Source organism: Melospiza melodia, chromosome 11 (assembly GCF_035770615.1).
Source record: "Melospiza melodia melodia isolate bMelMel2 chromosome 11, bMelMel2.pri, whole genome shotgun sequence".
Classification (NCBI taxonomy): Eukaryota; Metazoa; Chordata; class Aves; order Passeriformes; family Passerellidae; genus Melospiza; species Melospiza melodia.
Window position 1 is genome coordinate 30,639,092 of NC_086204.1, and position 18,047 is coordinate 30,657,138.

The window sequence follows — 18,047 nt, forward strand, 5'->3', positions numbered from 1 at the left end:
AATCCAGCCAGCAAAATCACCTGGGTGGCAACTGGAACAGCAGTTTGGATCCAGGAGGGGCTGTGTTCCAGGGAAAGCTCTGCTCCACCTGTTTGGGTGTTACCAGGCTGTCCCCAGGGCTGGAAGGGCAGCACATCCCACCAGACAATGGGAGAAGGAACAGCTCTGCTCCTACAGCACTCAGAGCAGAGTCAGGAGAGGAGAACCAAGCGATTCTCCCACCCTCTGGTGGAAAACCTGCCTCCTGCTCCTGCCTGGGGCTGGAGATCCAGGTGAGGGAACTGAGCCATGGTACTCACAGTGGGTCCCAACTGGAGCTCTGTGGAGAACAGCTCAGGAAAGGCAAAGGCAGCTGCTAACACCCCAGCTGAGCAGGCTGCTATTCCACATCCCAAGGTCTCCAACACTTCCTGCCTGTCCTGCACAGTTTTTACAAAAATAGGGGGTTACCTTTCGTTTTCTACCTACCTACAAAACTACCAACATGCTCTAATGGCCAAAGAGGAAAACATGAAATAAAATGGGAGATTTGTTCCTATTCTCCTACCAAATGCTGATAAAACCCCCACAAAATCCCCTATTAGCCATTCACTCAACTCCTTTTGTGTATTAAAGGGATACACAGGGAAGAAATGGAACTGATGGTGGATTTCGAGGGAGGAGAAGGAATTTCTTACAGTCATTCTCTGGAAAACCTTTCCTTGGTGATGTCCCAAGCAGATCCTGAGCACTGCACTGAGCCAGAGCTGCATTTGGATGGAGAGGTGAAGCGCTGAGGTTCTGGGGTGGATTTTTGGCGTCCCATGCACAGACTGCCATTGTTCAAGCCCAAAACCATGAGCCCCAACTCCCTCCTGGGAACACCTGGAGCAGAGCTGGGAATGCCTCAGGTACTGCTGCACCTGGGTGCCAATCCCACAGCCCACCTGGGATCACCTGGGCTGCCAGAGCCACAGCTGCCACTTTCCCCCCACTCCCAGCTCCAACAATTCCCCCAGTCTCATGGAATCCCAGCTCCAAGGACAGGAAATTCCCTCTATTTCAGGGTATCCCAGCTCCAATAACAGGAATTTCCCCAATCTCAGGGTATCCTCTCAAACAAAAAGCAAAGGTCATTAAAAAACTCTTTTTTCTTTTTTGCCAAAAAAGTATCTTGTTCTGTTGAAGGGAAGGAAGAGGAAATAAAGGTCCAGAGGGGGAGTGCAAGGTGGGATACAGGAATTTTAAAAACCTGGTTTTCAGACCAGTTACCCATTGCTGGGTCCATACACAGGTATTGAATCATAAACCAATGTGCTTTGAATCTTGATTTCAAGTATCTACTTTCAATTTTCTAGAAAGATTTTGTGTAAACAAACTACCCAACAGAGATGAAAATATGACTGGTTTTCCATGTTGGAAGTGAAGCATTAAAAGTTAAGTACTGCAGGAGTTCATTCCATTCAGCACTAACAGCCTGCCAAATTAATGTTCCACAGATTCCACGGGCTGAGAAAAATCTGCCAAAGAGGAATTAAGGAAACTGAAGTAGTGTGTAATAATTAAAACCTAGTTTGGAGTTTGGGGTGGGGGGAAAGGGGAAAGTCTAAAATGCTGACTTTAAATTAAAAAAAAAATGAACACAAATGAAGGGAAAGCTTTTAACTGGTACACACTGTTCACACCTATATTTCAAGTTTGGAAACGCATATTTTCAAGCAGCAATACAAAAAAGTATCCATGAAGAATGCATAATCTCTGAAAAAATTATGAAAACATCCCTGCTACCATTACATTTCTAAATACAAAACTTGACTACCATATTTTGTTGCTTCTGTGTAGCGAGAGAAGTTCATTTTCAAAACAGATAAAATTCAGTCTTTAGGTGTGAATGGTATGAATGACAGTCTCTTTTTTTTTTTTTTTTTTGTTTTGTTTTTTTCAATTTCTTAGTTGTTTTAGGATCCTTAAGCATGCAAGCCTCGGAGAGGAAGGCCCGACGAGGGCAGGGTTGGCTTTATGACATCCAGTTTAGGACAGAGCTGGGAAAGCCTCTGGGTCATCTACGTCAGGAGCAGAAGCACTTGACTGAAAGAGAAACATCACACAGTTACTGCCTGCAGGCAGAGGTGGCAGCACCTTGGGGATGGAGCCATCACTACAAAAACAACCCTTTTTTTATTTATTCCAAGTATTACAAAGCCTTCTATACTGTTTTTTTAATCCAAGCTATCTGGAGAGGAACTGTAGGCAAATGGATGTTTGCACAACATTATTACACAATTCTCTTTTTAAAGAGATCTTAGAATGGTCTGGGTTGGAAGGGACCTTAAAGACCACGGAATTCCAACCTCCTGCCATGGGTTGATCTTTGCCTGTGGACAATCCTTACTGAGGGACACAACTGAAAAGGCCCTTTCTGGAGCACAAATTAAATTTTTCATGTTTAATTTTTCCCACTCAGAAACCAGGTGTCGATTAAAGTAATTTTTTGTGCCAAATTTTTAGCCCTGAAATTTCACACATTAGCCAAGGATCTCCTCAGTAGTTTTCTGGAAGACTCTGCACCACATCTAAAAACCAGAGCAGAAATAAGGAATTTCATACTCTTGGTATTTGGAGAAGAATAGGAAGATAGTGGAACTTTTTGTCATGGTATTAATTTATCAAGAAATATATTTAAAATGAGAGTTGCATCAACACCTGTAGCTGCAGAGTCTCTGCCTTGTCTAAGACTCCACAGGCCACAAACCAGAATTAAAAAGTAACTTAAGCCACAGGCTCAGCATCTCCAGTTGTTCAGCACACAAGAACAGGAACAGCCAAAAAAAGGAGGGGAGTTTTGGTCCCTGATCCCAGGGAATGCTCATGCAGAGCTCACCCACCTGGTTGGGCGTGTGGATCACATCAAACTCCTTGACCAACTGCAAGGAAACAAAAGCAACACAAAGTCAGGTGCAGGAAAGCCTGGAATTACTTTATGGCAGCGTTCTTGAAGAGTATTAGTGAAAGAACTCAAACCAAGCCACCACTGTTTAATTTCAATTCCCTAAATATTCTGATACTGTTGTCAGGAGAGAGCTTCCCAACTAATAAACTAAAATTTGTGAAGTCTGTCTGCCAGAAGGGACAAAACCAAGCAAATCTGTGTGAAGGAAACCACAGCACACAGACTGAGCCCATTTCCCAACCAGTAACAATTTGAGTGATGCCTTTAAGGCAAGTAAGTGATTCATAATAAATCAAATCGTCACTGTAGCTACACTGCAGTGCCTCAGCTTCACATATTGCCTCCCAAACCCCAATGAGTATTTTTTCAGGGTATTTATTCCCCTCATGCCTTAGCACCAAGGAAGGGAAAAACATCACTGGAGGTTAGAGAAAAACCAGGAAGAGCCCTGTTTCCAGCTGGGAAATGTGAATTCCTCAGGTTCAAGATGTGACATGCAGCTGTACAAGCAGTCCCTCACCCCCAGCAGGTCACAATGCACACAGAGTGTCCTGGCTGTGGCTGAAAACAACCAGCACTTGTGGCTCTGCTCGGGCACCACCTCAGGCAGCTCATGGCACATTCAGACCTGTCCATGCTGGAAAGTCATTCCTCAGGTTCAGACACAAACCCACCCTCCCTTGCTTGTGTTTGGTGACAGCACTGCTCAAACCTTTTGTGCTAACAGCCTGGTTTAAAATCAGCTTGGCACAGAAGGATTTTCACTCGGGTTTAAAACATGCTGCTGGCTGATAGAGCATTTTCCCCGGGGAAAAGGAAGATGGCAGCAGGATGGGAAAAGGAGGGTGCCAGCGGGACGGGAAGGGGGAAGGTGCCAGCGGGACGGGAAGGGGGAAGGTGCCAGCGGGACGGGAAGGGGGAAGGCGCCAGCGGGACGGGAAGGGGGAAGGTGCCAGCGGGACGGGAAGGTGCCAGCGGGACGGGAAGGTGCCAGCGGGACGGGAAGGTGCCAGCGGGACGGGAAGGGGGAAGGTGCCAGCGGGACAGGGAAGGTGCCAGCGGGACCGGAAGGGGGAAGACGCCAGCGGGACGGGAAGGTGCCAGCGGGACGGGGAGTGAGGGCCGTGTCCCGGGTGGGCGGTGCTCACCTTGTCGGTCCTGCCCCCACGGCTGGCCCTGCCCCCGCGGCCCCGGCCGCCCCTGCCCCCTCTGCCGCCGCGCCCGGGGCGGCCCAGGTCTCCAAAGTTGATCTCCAGCTGGGATGTGATGTCGTTGGCCGGCTTGCGGAAGTGGTGATCCATGACCGAGTCCTCAGCATGAGCCTGCAAGCAGCACATCTCCATCAGCCAGGGAACAGCAGCAAATCCCCTCCTGGGCGCTGCAGCCAGGCTCTGCCAGGCACAGCCCCTGCCCACACAGCCCCATCACCCGCTCCTGGTTTTCCCCTTGGAATTTCTTAGCAACCAAAGTATTTTGCCTTTGCAAGATAATTCATGAGCTCACACAATCACTGAGGTTGGAAAAGTCCTCCAGGATTGAGTCCAACCTGTGCCCAATCCCCATTTTGTCACCAGCCCACATCCAGTCCTTCCCTGGACACACCCAGGGATGGGAACTCCAAACCTCCCTGGACAGCTCCTTCCAATGCCTGACCTTTCCTTTTCCAAGGAGAAATCCTTCCAAAATTCCACCACAGCAACATGTCCTTCTCATCCCAGACCAGACTGACTATAACCAAGCCAGTACAGAATCTCGTGTTGTAGCAACTCCCATTTTGTGTTCTGGTTCCACCACTTCCTTCCATTCTTTTGCCACTCTTGGTCACCCACCCTGATTTTTCTCCCTCAGCATTTACACTTTTTTTATTTCAGCCCTTGATAAATATTTAAGGCTGGGGATCTGCTAAGAATCCCTCACTGCTCTGCACTCACTGTAACAGCAAATGAGGCACAGAAAGCTCAAGTACAAGGAGCTGAGGGAGCTAAAACACAACCAGTCTCAGCAGTGACACTGGAAAATGTGGATCTCAGCACTTTTGCCAGGATATTCCCTTACTGGTTTGTTCCCAGTGCATTTGGTGGAAAGCTGAGCCTGGAGGAGCAAGAGATGCTCCCAGGAGTTACCCACAGCAGCAAACTTGGAAAATTTCAGTTACTCACTGAACCCACCAGGTGTTTTTAAAGCAGTTATTTCTCCTGTTTTACACAAATAAAATTTCCACGTGCAAGGCAGTTTTTGGCATCCAGGATAATACAAAGAATGTAAAACCCTGCCTATCACAGCTCAGCCATGGTGTTTTGCAAACTTGACAACATCCAACACGTTCCTCCCCTCCCAGGCCCAGCTCCTGGCACAGCACTCATCAATTCCCTGCTTTTCCTACACAAATGCCACGTGCAGGCTCAAGCTTCCCAACTCCAATTGACTTCTCTGCTGTAGTTACACAACACTCGGACTTTCAAAGCCAACACATTGTGCAATTAAGCCCTGTGATCTTTAATTACCATTTGTGGAGCCTTCACAAGGCTGCCAGGGGATGGAGAGGTCTGGAGCCAAAGCTGCTGCCAGGGATTCCATGGGTGCTTCCCAATATCCCATCTATCCCTGCCCTTCCCCCTTGTCCTCTCCCTCCATCCCAATTTGATCCAAAATATCCCTTCCATGCTGCTTTATTTCCAACACATTCCACTGGGATGTATCCCACAGAACAGCTGGTCCCTACTTCACTACTCCTCATTTCATTTTTCCTGCCCCTGGAAATTTCTTTGCCTAACTTAGGAAGTTTGTCTCAACAAAGAAAAGCACTCCACACCTCAGCCTGGCATGGCACTGCTCAAACCTAACACCACCACTGTAAAACACTACACCACCTCAGAGATGCTTCAAATTCCTTTCTTACTATTTCATTTTTTATCACTGCAGGGTACTGAGATTCTATTTCCAACTACTGCTAGCCATGTGGTAATTCCTTTTCCTGGGATTACAAGGAGTGGTGGGATCAGTGGATTTGTGCAGTATTTTTGTGCATTTCCATCCCCTATGCTGTTTTTATTTAAAAACAAATCACTAGTTTACTAAAAATCATTTTGATTTTGGTGTAACCACTGAACCAACCAATTGCAAATTCCCTACATAACCTGATGATTCCTCTATATAAAGTGATTAAAGGTCACTTAAAATTCCAACAAAAGACTTGGCACATTGTCCTCAGCCTCTTCCATCACTGGGGTGATAAGTCAGACATCCTGAACAAGTTGCTTATCCTGAAAAATCTGGGGAAACATTAAATTTCTGATCACTTCTTGAAGGCAGTGCTGCCCTTAAGAGTCTTGGGGAAGGCTGTCAAAAATTAAGAACAAACTACCAAGAGAGCCAAAGCAGACAATGAGAGATGGAAAAACAGCAACAAAAAAAAACCAAACAACCTCATGATAGAAGCTCTTATGGTAAGGTTTGAAACCAGCAGGATGAGGAGCAAGGGGACCAAAACCATGCTGGGTGCTGGGTGGTGCACAGTGAGACAACAGGCATGGACAGAAAAGCTCCATGTTCAGTAAAACTCTTTCTTTTGGGGAGTTTTCAATATCCAAACACTCCCTGCTGAAGGGGCTGATGCTCTCACCAGGCATCAGCAGTGACACAGAAAGGATCAGTACCTCATGTGAATCCAGCAGACTCCCCTGCATTTCTGTCATCGCCTTTGTCTGGTGGCAGTTGTGTGTCCACGCCAAATGACAAAGGGAACAAAGGGAGAAAACAAAAGGGAGAAATGAGACTCAACTGCATACAGGAACAACAGGTAATCAGGTCACAGGAGCTGCTGGTACAGATGGCACTGAGCACATGGAGCAGCACAGGGAGCAGCTGTGCACGCAGCCAGAGACAGCACAGGATGGAGGTGCCAAGGGTGGAGACAAGAGAAAGCTCAGATGGACACCAAAACAAGGCTCAGATGGATGGACACCAAAAACCAGCTCAGATGGACACCAAAAACCAGCTCAGATGGACACCAAAAACCAGCTCAGATGGACACCAAAAACCAGCTCAGATGGACACCAAAAACCAGCTCAGACGGATGGACATCAATAAAAAGCTCAGGAGGACACCAAAGAAAAAGCTCAGGTGGATGGAAACCAACAAAAAGCTCAGATGGATGGACACCAGAAGGCTGCCCAGAAGCTGCAGGAAGCCCTGGCAGAGACCACACATGCAGGCTGGTCTCCAGCATGGCCACACGTCAGGCTCAGAGATGGAAGAGCTGGGATGTTTGAATCACTGCTCATGGAAATCCTCCTGCAGAGTCCTCATTCAAGAGTCATTGCTCCCAACTCTGAGGAGATGAATCATTCTTTTCCAAAATACATTTCCTAATCTCCCAGTGCAAGCTCCTCTAAGGAAGGATTGGATTAGTGAGGAGGTTTGAAGAGGCACAGCAGGGACAGTGTTCTACTGGGTATCAGTTTTTCCAGGAGCCCTGGATTCCATTTTTGGGATTAATTTCAGGATCTGTCAACAATATAACTCATTCCTGTTTTTTTTGGTAGGAACTGAAGACTCAAGGCACTAAATCAGCTGGAGAGAAAAAGAGGAGCTCTGTGCTATGGCATAACCCTTGTCCTGGGAAGAGGCTCCTTGGAGCAGGGCTGCTGCTGGCCCTGGATGTCAGAATAAAGCAGCAAGAACCCGAGACAGAACTGAGTTAATTCTATCAGTACCTGCAGAGTAAAGGGGAACACAGGACAGGCCTCAGGCAGGGCTGAGCGTTTCAGCCCTCAGCCAGGAGGAAAAGGAGGACAGCTCCTTCCCAAGGATGAGCAGCAGCAGATCCTCATTCTCCCTTTTCCTCAACTCCTGGGGCATCTCCAAGGAGTTTCCAAGCTACAGGAATGCAGGTGCTCATCACAACACCTCAGATTTCTGAGAGATTATTGGGGCACACAGGGTTTTTCAGCCGTAAGAGTATAGACTTGGGGCTAAAACCAAAATTTACCTATAAACCAAATCGCTTCCACACATCATCTCCTTCTTACCAATAAGAATCAGAGAAACCTTAATTTCTTGACTCCTAAGTGCATCCAAGAGAACAAAGAGAGGAAACACGAGGTGATTGGTGGTTTTTTTAAAAACATGTTGCCTTCTAAAGCTGCTCACAAAGGAGCTGCAGTGGAAGCTTTCCTAAGGCCTGCATTATAGAGCTATTCTCCTATAATCCTGAGAGCAAATCCCCACACTGCTTCCCATGGGATCAGGGAACAATGAAGAAGGGAGATGGGGAGACACATCTGCTGGCTGGACAATAAAGCAGGCTAAAGGCAGCTCAATTTGAAGGCACATTTGTTAATACCTCACTTTCATGCTTACGCAGCAAGAGGCTGTTACCTTCTTATGTGATGGTGCTAAAAATATCCAACTTGTTTATTTGAGAAGTTCACCTCTTAAATAGAACAATCTACTAATTATGTCAGGTCTTCATGGCAGTAATTTGATTATTCACAGTTTTTCTTCAGATTTTTTAATTGTTTTTTTGCTTGGTTGTTTTGTTAGGTTGGTTGTTGTTTTTTGGTTTTTTAAGTTAACTGATTCAGTTTTCAAATGGAAAATACAGTCTGGCTTTTTCTAGCCTCTAAATTTCTCACAAGTAGCATCACCTTTACTATCAAATAGACTCATATATTAAAAAAAGTGCTCTCAAATGAGTAAATGTCAAATAAATCTGATTCAGAGAGACTGAGGGAATTTGAAGAACTCCAGGTTTAGTAAATCTTGGTAAAGCACATAAATACTTCTGTTTAACACATTCTTTCAGCACACAGCAACATGAAATGTAACTCACATTCCCTTTTCTACCCCAGCCAGAGAAAGCAGCATTTAGTGAACACTTCAGAGGAGACACAGCCATGCAATCACTCCAAGAATGTCCCACACAGCAAGGGAACAGCCTGGTCTGTCACCAAGTCAGCCTCACTGGGAGCTCAACAGAGCAGAAATGGAACTTTCACTGAACTCTGAGCAGTGCCCCCCACCCTGTATTACATCCCAGCTCCCAGCAGAAAAATTGGCAAGGTGTGAAAAAGCAGGAGTACATTTTAGAGAGCAAACAGAGTATTACACACTATCCAGCCACTTCAAAGGACTCAGCACCATCAGTATACAAAGTTGCTGCCACCAATCTCTTAAGTGAGCTACTTAACATATTACAGAGTGCTAAAAACAAAGATTAGAACCAAAGATTAGCACAGCCCTGCATTACAAAACAAGAGCACTTCCCTCCCTGGTGCATCTCCCCTTGCCACTCTTGGAACAGAATAATGAACATTATGCAATGCCTGAAATGAGAAACTACAAATTTAAAACAATTCTACAGCAGCTACGCTGAGTGTCACTGGAGCACATAAATCATTCCAACTGCCTTCCCAGGAGCTTGTCTGTGTCACAGCACTAAGTGAGGAGACACCCACACCACCAATTTCAGATGCACAGTTGGGTTTAAGGTCTCTGAGGCATGACCAGTCTTCCTTCAAGCTAACATCACTTAGCAGGCACCATGAACCTGTGTACTGCAGAGCAGATGCTAAATAACACAAGCTGCCTTTTTTAGGAAGCAGACTTGACAACATTCCCCTAGAACTCCCACCAAGAGGCAATTCTTACAAAGCTAAGGGCACAGCTCAGCTCCTGAACCCAACCACAGTCAGAATGGCCACTTGTGCTACTGCAGCAGTTCCATGCTGCTAAAGAATGTTGCTCACATGAACAAGAATGAAGTTCAAATTAAAATGCTGCTCCCACTTTCTAAACTTCAACAACATGTCAGCATCTCCCAAAATGGAGCTTCCACTCCAAAAAATGCTCATCAACAGCAAAAGCTTCACGAGGTGGAGGCTCAGAGTATGGAAAGGCACTTTACCTCCTCGCTCTTTGACTTGTGGAGCACAAATCCTTTTTTCCATTGCCCATCAGCTCCCTCGTTTGGTTTGCGGATGTTGAACTCGACTTTTGCACGATCCTTGCTCTGAATGGCTTTCCACTCATCCAGGGTCATCTCCTTGGGGCCTTCCTCCTTCACTTCTTCAACCTCGTTCTCCCTGTGGTCAATTCAGGCAGGTCATGGTCACAACTGAGGATTTACACTCTGGATACAATTCCAAACCCATTTGCTGGCTGGTACCAGGGTCTAAATTGAACTTTGCCAAGGATTTAGCAGTTAAGGGGTGAAAATATGAACACCTGCATCCACCACAGGAAAATTCATCTCCTTTAGAGGGAGTGCCAAAAAAATTACACTCAGCCACCTCTGAGCACAGCAAACTGTTAAAATTAAAATTGACCCATGCCATCGAATATCCACATTACTGTCAATTTTATTTCCAAATCTGAAAGCCCAGCTTCTGGCATGACTTGTTTGGAGCTCCTTCCCCTCTTTTTGAAATCCATATTTATTCATAAACATTCAAGTCAAGGCAGTAAGAACTCATTCTTCCCACAGCTTTCAAGCTTTTTAGTATTTTAAAAACCAGAATTTAAGCAGCTTTGGATAGTTTGCTTCCTTTGTTGAATCAAAAACAAATATTCAAACAAATTCTACTTCCAGCTAACTTGAAAAAGCAACTGCACACACATTATTTGTGAGATACAGCACATCTCCCTAGCGCCAAAGGCTATTTTTAAGTAAAACACACAACCACTGTGCTCAATAACAGATCATATTCCAGCTACTGGAAGCCTCTGGTCATTGTTCAGTGTGTTTATGCAACTGAATTTCTGATTTATAGGAAACCAATGCTGTGTATGTGCAGCAAAAAGATCATGCAAGCCTCAATTTCAAAGGTCTTCATTTGGCAGCCATTAATTTTGAACAACAATGCAAAGGTTTTATATCAAAATAACTGTATTTCAACTTTTTCTAACTGTGTAGGAGAGAATGATTTTTGACGTGGGATGTAATCAGAATTTGTTTTGTTCGAGCCAAAGTTTGTTTTACTGCAGTAAAACATGCTACAGTTCTGCTGAAACACTGAGAGCAAAGAGCCACATAAAACCAGACAATTAAAAAGTTACCCATGTGGAGATGCTTTTTTTATACAGAGGAACTTTTCAGCAAGGCAACCAAGCCACGGCAAACACCTTAGGAATCATCAGGAACAAGTACTTCAAAATTCTGTTTGCCAGTTTTTGAGTCCTCTACAAAGCCCACTCCTCATTAAAATACAACATTAGTCACACCAGGCTACCATATTGTATTTTTACATCAACTCAGTATCAGTAAGGCTCCTTCTGCTTCTCTGGTTACTCTTTCATTCATGCAGTCCCTGGTTCCTCCTGTAACAGTGTCCAAGTGAAATGGGAAGAGACCCAGGTAACTTTGGAAACTGCCTGGACAATGAAAGATACAACTTTTCTCCTACAGCTCAGTCACACAGTCTCCAAGGCTGTTCAGGAAAATTGAGTTTAGAAAGTTGCCTTCCACTGGCATTTCTGTCCCATTTGCTTGGTGCTGCTACCTAGTCTGAGCACAAACACTTTTGGATTTGGAATCTGAAGCTGGAATCTCAAGATCCAGAGTCTATCAGAAATTATTATTAATAAATAAATAAATGTGAAAGACCCTGCAGGACTCCAAGGAATGGTTAAAAGACAACAATTTTCAGACACAAGGTTTTTAAGGAGACTCATTCAGCAGCACTGTGGATGATCCACTGTTAATCTGAGTTTGGCCAAACAGATGTGGAATAAATAGCAGAAGTTAAAGGGAATGGAGCAGCACCTCTGAGGTAAGCCAGGAGCCTGGAGAGAGTGGTACTCACTTGTTTTCAGAATCAGCAGGCGGATGCTCCTCTCCCTCCGGCGTTTCCTCAGTCACAGCTGACTGATCCAATTCACTGCAATTACATAACGGTGGGAGTTGGGCCTTTTTACAACTTCATCCCTCTTTAAAGCTACGTAAGATTAACAATCAAATCTACTGTGGATTTACTGTTTCAGTAAGGACTGGTGCTCTCTCTGCCTTTTAAATTCTATGCTTTTCACTTAACTAATGGTTTTCCCCAATGCTTCCTACTACCCCTCCTGAAAGGATCCCACTGTCCCAATACAAAATGGATCTGGGCATTAAAAAAAGATCTCAATGGGACAACTGAATTTTTGTATTACAAAATGCGTGCTTATTCTGACCAAAATTTACTAAAAGTGGAACAGTTTCATTTTAACCAAGAATTGTTACCAAACCAGCACAAGACCTCCCAAACTTCCCCAAAACTCTGGCTGAACAGTGAAGCTATTCTTATGCTACAAGAAATCGCTGGGGTTTTAAACTCTGCAGAAGCGTGGCAAAAACCATGGAGATCAAAGGCAAAAATGCAGCTAAATCTGGGTGTTCTGCAAGCCATAATTAGGGCTGATTAACATAGTGCTAATGGTTTTCTGAGCAGTGACAGGATACTAACGTTAGCTCGTCTTTGACGGTTCCCCAGTTGTGCGATCCGCTGCCACCGCGCTTGTCCTCGTGCTTTAGGCCGCTGAAATGTGAATGTGAAACAGAACTAACAAAACTGAGTTAACATTATAGTGTCCAGACACAGAAATTCAAAAGATCAATTTTAAACGGGGGGCAGGGAGGTAAAGGAGAGCCACGGGGGACAGGAAAAGGCAAAGACTCACGATCTATCGCTGCCACTGTGTCTGTCAAATTCCCGTTTGCCACGAGAGTCAAAGCCGTCGCCTCGGCCCATCCCGCGCCCGCGGCCACGGCCCCGGCCCAGGCCGCCACGTCCACGCATGGGCCGGTCCAGGATGGGTCTGCAGGGAACACACACAGGTCAGGATGCACCCCAAAAACACACAGCATCTCACGCTCTTGTCCTCTCTGAGGATTTTAATTATTTGGTTTTGCTTTGATTATTGCTGTCTGGAAGCTGGGTCAAGTGATCGGCCTCCAAAAATGTACAGCGTGCTTCACGGTCCTTTTCATCCCTGAGAACTTTATCTACTTGTTTTTCCTTTGATAATTTGTTTGTAGCTGGGTTCAGGCTCTAATTCCAGATAAGTCACTCCTCCATCCCTGGAAGTGTCCCAGGCCAGGTTGGAAGGGCTTGGAGTAACCTGGGATAGTGGAAGGTGCCCCTGCCCATGGTGTCCCTTTAAGGTCCCTTCCCACCCAAACCATTCTACGGTTCCATGATTTTAGAATCTGGAAACAAATACTCAGGACTGTTGTTTGTTTGTGTCTTCTGGCATAAATTCCAAAATTTAATCTCTGTATTCTGTTACATAATTAACTGATGTTAAAATTTCAACTAAATTCACTTTTATCCAACTTAGTTTTAAAAGGATTTTAACTTTGGCAACTCAAACATTAGTATTTGAACATTACTCAAATTCTGGCTGCCTCACAATACTCAAGACAGTTTAAATTTCACATAGATCTAAGATGGCTTCACCACTTCCAGGTCTGAAGCCCCTGCAGCCAGGGTGCAAACACCTACATGGACAAACTTTTGCTGGCTTTAAGTCAGCTGTGCAAATTAAAGCCACAGCTGTAACAGCAAACAAATCTCATCCTGCAGGAAACAGCTATGTTTGGGTTCCCTTCCTGAGCTATCTGCTGTAGATGTAGAGAAATATGGTGAGTATCCTGATTTAAACCATAATTCAGTTACACCTATGACCCTGTTCATATCACTCCCAGCCTATAACTTAAGTTTGCAAACAAAACCATGGCAAAGGGAAGTGTTATCGCTTGCATGACAAGAATTCAATCAGCTTCTTTACCTGAGCAGCAGAAGGCAGGACAGCCTGCCTGTCAGAGCTAGGAAAGCTGTTAATGAGCAAGACAAACTCTTACTTATCCACGGAGAACTCTCCTCCGTCGCCCTTCTCCTCGGCGGGTTTCTCGAAGCGGCGCTCGCGGGGAGGCCGTCGCTCGGGTCTCCTGTCGATGGGTTTGCCCTCGCCCTGCTGCTGCTGCTGCTGCTGCTGGTCAGGCCTCCTGCCAATCCTCCTTATCCCTGCAACATCAGGCCACACACATCAACGGAATGTGCAGTGCTGGGGACAGATACCAGCCCCGGGCAAACGAGCGGGAAGAGAAGTTTTACTGCTGCACTAACTGAGCAGCCCCACTCCCACCTGACTCTTCTCAGTCCCTGTTTTACCCAGGATGTCAAACTGGGTTTGACTGAGAACTGAGGTAATCTCTAATGAAACAACAGGGTCAACTTTCAAACAAAGATGAAGGTAAGCAGGATTTTATTACTGGTTTTTTCCACTGAAAGGTGCTTTTCATGTAAAACAAGTGGGTTTCATTTGAAGAACAGCCAAACAAAGCGAGCATCACCTCACTGGCCCTAGGACCAGTCAATCCTGTGCTCCCTAGGACAGTCATCCTGTGCTGCTCTAACAGCTGGACCCCATGGTCTTGGAGGTGCTTTCCAACCTGAATGATCCTGTGATTCTGTTCTTGGAAACTCTTCTGGGCAGCAGTGCCACCACCTGTCCTGGAGAGGTGTCACCTGCAGGTGCTGGTCAGTGACTAACCCAGCTCCTCACCCACATGGATCCTCCCAGCCCAACATTCCCTGACAAAGATTCTCCTTCTGGTGCACTCCTCAAAACAGCTGAGAATCCACAGTGCCACCGAGCAGCCCAGCCTTCTTCCTCCCTGCCTAGGCCTCCTAAAAGGGTTTTTATTGCAAATAAAAACCTCCCGTGGGCATTCTCTTCTCTACCAAGCCCTCTCAAAGATCTAACACAGTTTTCTTTTGCACTCATGTGAAAGGCCTTGTTTACTCTTCTTTAAAAGATGAGGACAAACACCGTTTTCTTGCCAAAGCCCTGGCTCCAAAATTAACAAACCAGCTTTTAAATTCAAAGCTGACTTTTAATTATTTTTTAAAGAATCGAGTTCCTGCCTAGCAAGCAATGTCAAATTTGGGTGGGGCCACAAAAGTTGCAGTTGTAATGATATCCAAGCCAACACACCCAGATGAACAATGCCTCCCTCACCTTCCAAGCCGTGTTTAACATGAAGTTTGCATGGCACACGGAGCTCCCCAAGCATTCCCGACTCCCTGGGGAAGCAAGGGGTTAAAGCCAGCGGGCTGCACTGGGAGAAGGGCTCTCCAGTGGGGACGGGCATCCCCCGGGAGCAGGAGAAGCAGGGAGAGGAGCAGGCATGCTGCAGAACTGGAATGGAACAGCCACGGCTTTTGAATTTCGAGTTCAACGCCCTGCACTCAGAAAAACCCGGCTCCTGCTGAAGCCTAACCCAAAATACGAGTTATTTCTCAGCATCGCCAAGCTTTGAACTGCTAATTCAGCAGGCAAATCACTTGCAGCCTTATGGAGCAGTGGAATAGCTTAAAATACATTCGCACAGGAAACAAACCCTGGCATCGAGCACCTTTATGATGCCAGAACTGCAAAAACAGCCACGCACAAAAATAGACATTTTCAAACTTGACTTTTTTTACCACACTGCTACAACAGCAGCTCCGACTTTCTCTGTTTCACTACCACAACAAACCACGAAAATAGTTATTTTTCACATTGCTCTTGAAAACAAGCTGTGAAAATCGGAAGAGGGGCTGCCCAAAGCCCTCCTCCTGCGGTGCCGAGGACTCTGCGGTGTCCCAGGTGTACCTCGTGGGGCAATCCTGCACCCCGCTAAGGCTTCCAGAGGACACTGGCTTGGCGAACTGGGACTCCAGAAAAACCATTGCATCCCTCACACAGAAAACACTCCTAACCTTACTGAGCGCGAGATCCACAAGCAAAGAGCATTTCTAACATCGCTCCTAAATTCGTCTTCTCACAAGGTGCTTTCGAATATTTACAACACCCACTTTCCAAAACGAATAACATACTAAAATTATTTCTTTTTTTAACAGCGCAAACCAGTGGAGAATCAGAACCACTTTGTAACATAAATGGGGAAGCACTTAAGATGCTCTCACGTAGCATCGCGCTCTGTGAAAAGCTTGCTGAAATTGCACTTAACCTGTTATTTATTCCCTTGCTCCCACGTCACCTGCTGCCACCACGCTCCGATGGGGGTTTTTTTCCAAGGATTCCTTGGAGCCCGAGCTGTGACCCACCTGCCGAGCGCTGGAGCCTGGGCGCGGTGGAGCCGCTGCCCGCACGGGACGCCATGTGCCCACATCCCTCCCTGTCCATGCGGGGCCCGGCCTCCCAGCTCCCAAAGCGCGTTCTTCAGTCTCTTTGTGCTTTCATTTCCTTTTCCCAAAGTTTTTCATGTAAGACGTCGTGAAAATTTAGAGAAACTAAGAACTCGTGCAAGTGATTATTTAAATATAGATGAAAACAAGAAGATGGCTATCAACGCTGTTCCCCTAGAAAATGACCCAAACGGATCTCGGGAAGCCCAGGAACTTCCAGATATCCTGTAAAATCCATCGGAGCCCATGAAACACGAGTCAAGTTCAGGATACAGGGGTGGACGGGGCTTGGAGCAACCAGGCCTAGTGGAAGGTGTCCCTGCCCATGGCATGGGGTGAACGAGAAGGGCCTTTCCAACCCGAACCACTCCACGATTCCATGTGCCGGTTTAAATGGGATATCGGAAAGGAATTCTTCCCTGGGAGGGTGGGCAGGCCCTGGTACAGGGTGCCCAGAGCAGCTGTGGCTGCCCCGGGATCCGTGGAAGCGCCCAAGGCCAGGCTGAACGCGGCTCGGAGCAGCCTGGGCCAGTGGAAGGTGCCCTGTGGCAGGGATGGACCGGGATGGCCTCTCACATCCCTTCCAACGCGAGCCACCCCGCGACTCCCCTCACGGCTGGCCTTCCCCATTCCGCGCTGCCCCTCTCCCTCCCGCGGGCACCGAGGCAGCCCCGGCCGCCCCGCACGCCCGACTCCATTTTGCGCGGGCCGAGCCGCGGGACACGTGGGGCCGGCCGAGCCCGGAGCCGCCGCCGCCGGCCCCGCGGGCGCCCCGGGCGGGCTCCGCCATGCGCGGCCCCACGTGCGGCTCGGCCCTGCCCCGGCCCCCTCCGTGCGGCCCGGCCGACCCTCCCCGCCGACCCCCCGGCCCGCTCACCCTCCTTCCGCAGCGGCGCTCCGGGCTGGCCCCCGCCATCCTCCCGGCGGTCCCCGCCGGCGAAGGGCGGCAGCGGGTTCTTGCGCTCCTTCTGCGACTCCCTGCGCAGCTGCTTGGCCGCGCTGCCCGCGCCGCCGCCCGCCTGGCCTGCTCCGCCAGCCCCGCCAGAGGAGCCGCTCTGGGCGCCCGCCGGGCCGCGGGCCCCGCCGCCCGCTTGGCTCCCGCCGCCGCCGCCGCCGCTCTCCTTCCTCCGGCTCTCCGCCGCGCGCAACACCTCGAAGGGGTCGGACTCGTCATCGAAGAGCTGATCGAAGCGGTTGGTGACGACGCACCCGAAGCCCTCCTGCAGGTGTCCGGGCATGATGGGCCCCCGTCGGTGGGATCCTGCGCGGATGCTACCGGGCCCCCCGCGCCCTGCTCGCTGCCGCACAAGATGGCGGGCCCTGAGGAGACGCGCTTCTCTTCCGGCGCGGCCACATCCGGGCACCCCCACGGGGCGGGCGCTGCAGCGCCGCCAGCGGCCGCGCCGCGAACTGCGCGCGCATTGTGTGAGGCGGGCGCGGGGTTTCCCGCCGTGGGCTCTACCATCGGGGAGAACGGGGGGGAACGGGTCGACGGGGGAGGCGGCGGGGGCGCGGGGCGGGGCTCCGCCTCGCCCCGCGTCCCCCCCCGCCTCCCCCGTTGACCCCCGCGCCTCGCCCGCCGGTGGTACCTCCCTCGTGAGGGGTCCCTCAGAAATAAAACCTAAATAAAGCGGAATTTAAAGATTTGGCGTTATTAACTAATAAAAGTTGATTTCCAGGCCTTGATCTGAAAGTTATGATAAGATTTGCCGCTTTCGTGGGCATTTCTGCTCGTCTAATTAGCGGACGAGGGTAGCAGGTAGTGTGAAGTGGAGGTGGTAGATGTTTGTGGTATTAATACATATTAGCTGTATTAATACATATTAATATATTACATATATTAATACATACATGTTATCAATATAGCAATATACAGTATAAATAAATACCGTATATTTCTACATATAACAATATGTAATGTATAGTACATTATAATATCTATGGTA

General features: G+C 47.8%; 1 protein-coding gene across 4 annotated transcripts; it reads right to left on the reverse strand.

The window, feature by feature from the left end:
* Positions 1 to 1,638: 1,638 nt before the first annotated feature.
* On the reverse strand, positions 1,639 to 17,444 carry SERBP1 (SERPINE1 mRNA binding protein 1). 4 transcript variants are annotated; one of them, XM_063166303.1, is made up of 10 exons: positions 16,979 to 17,444; positions 13,770 to 13,932; positions 12,587 to 12,724; positions 12,373 to 12,444; positions 11,734 to 11,808; positions 9,837 to 10,014; positions 6,586 to 6,633; positions 4,078 to 4,251; positions 2,865 to 2,903; positions 1,639 to 2,067 (listed from the first exon to the last, which is right to left on the reverse strand). In XM_063166303.1, the coding sequence occupies exons 1-10, from the start codon at positions 17,337 to 17,339 to the stop codon at positions 2,011 to 2,013; spliced, it is 1,305 nt and encodes a 434-aa protein (XP_063022373.1). In that variant the 5' UTR covers positions 17,340 to 17,444; the 3' UTR covers positions 1,639 to 2,010. The 4 variants fall into 4 exon arrangements, with proteins under 4 accessions (XP_063022373.1, XP_063022372.1, XP_063022375.1 ...); XM_063166302.1 differs by having other exon boundaries at positions 12,373 to 12,468; XM_063166305.1 differs by lacking the exon at positions 6,586 to 6,633 and having other exon boundaries at positions 16,979 to 17,439.
* Between the last annotated feature and the right edge of the window lie 603 nt (positions 17,445 to 18,047).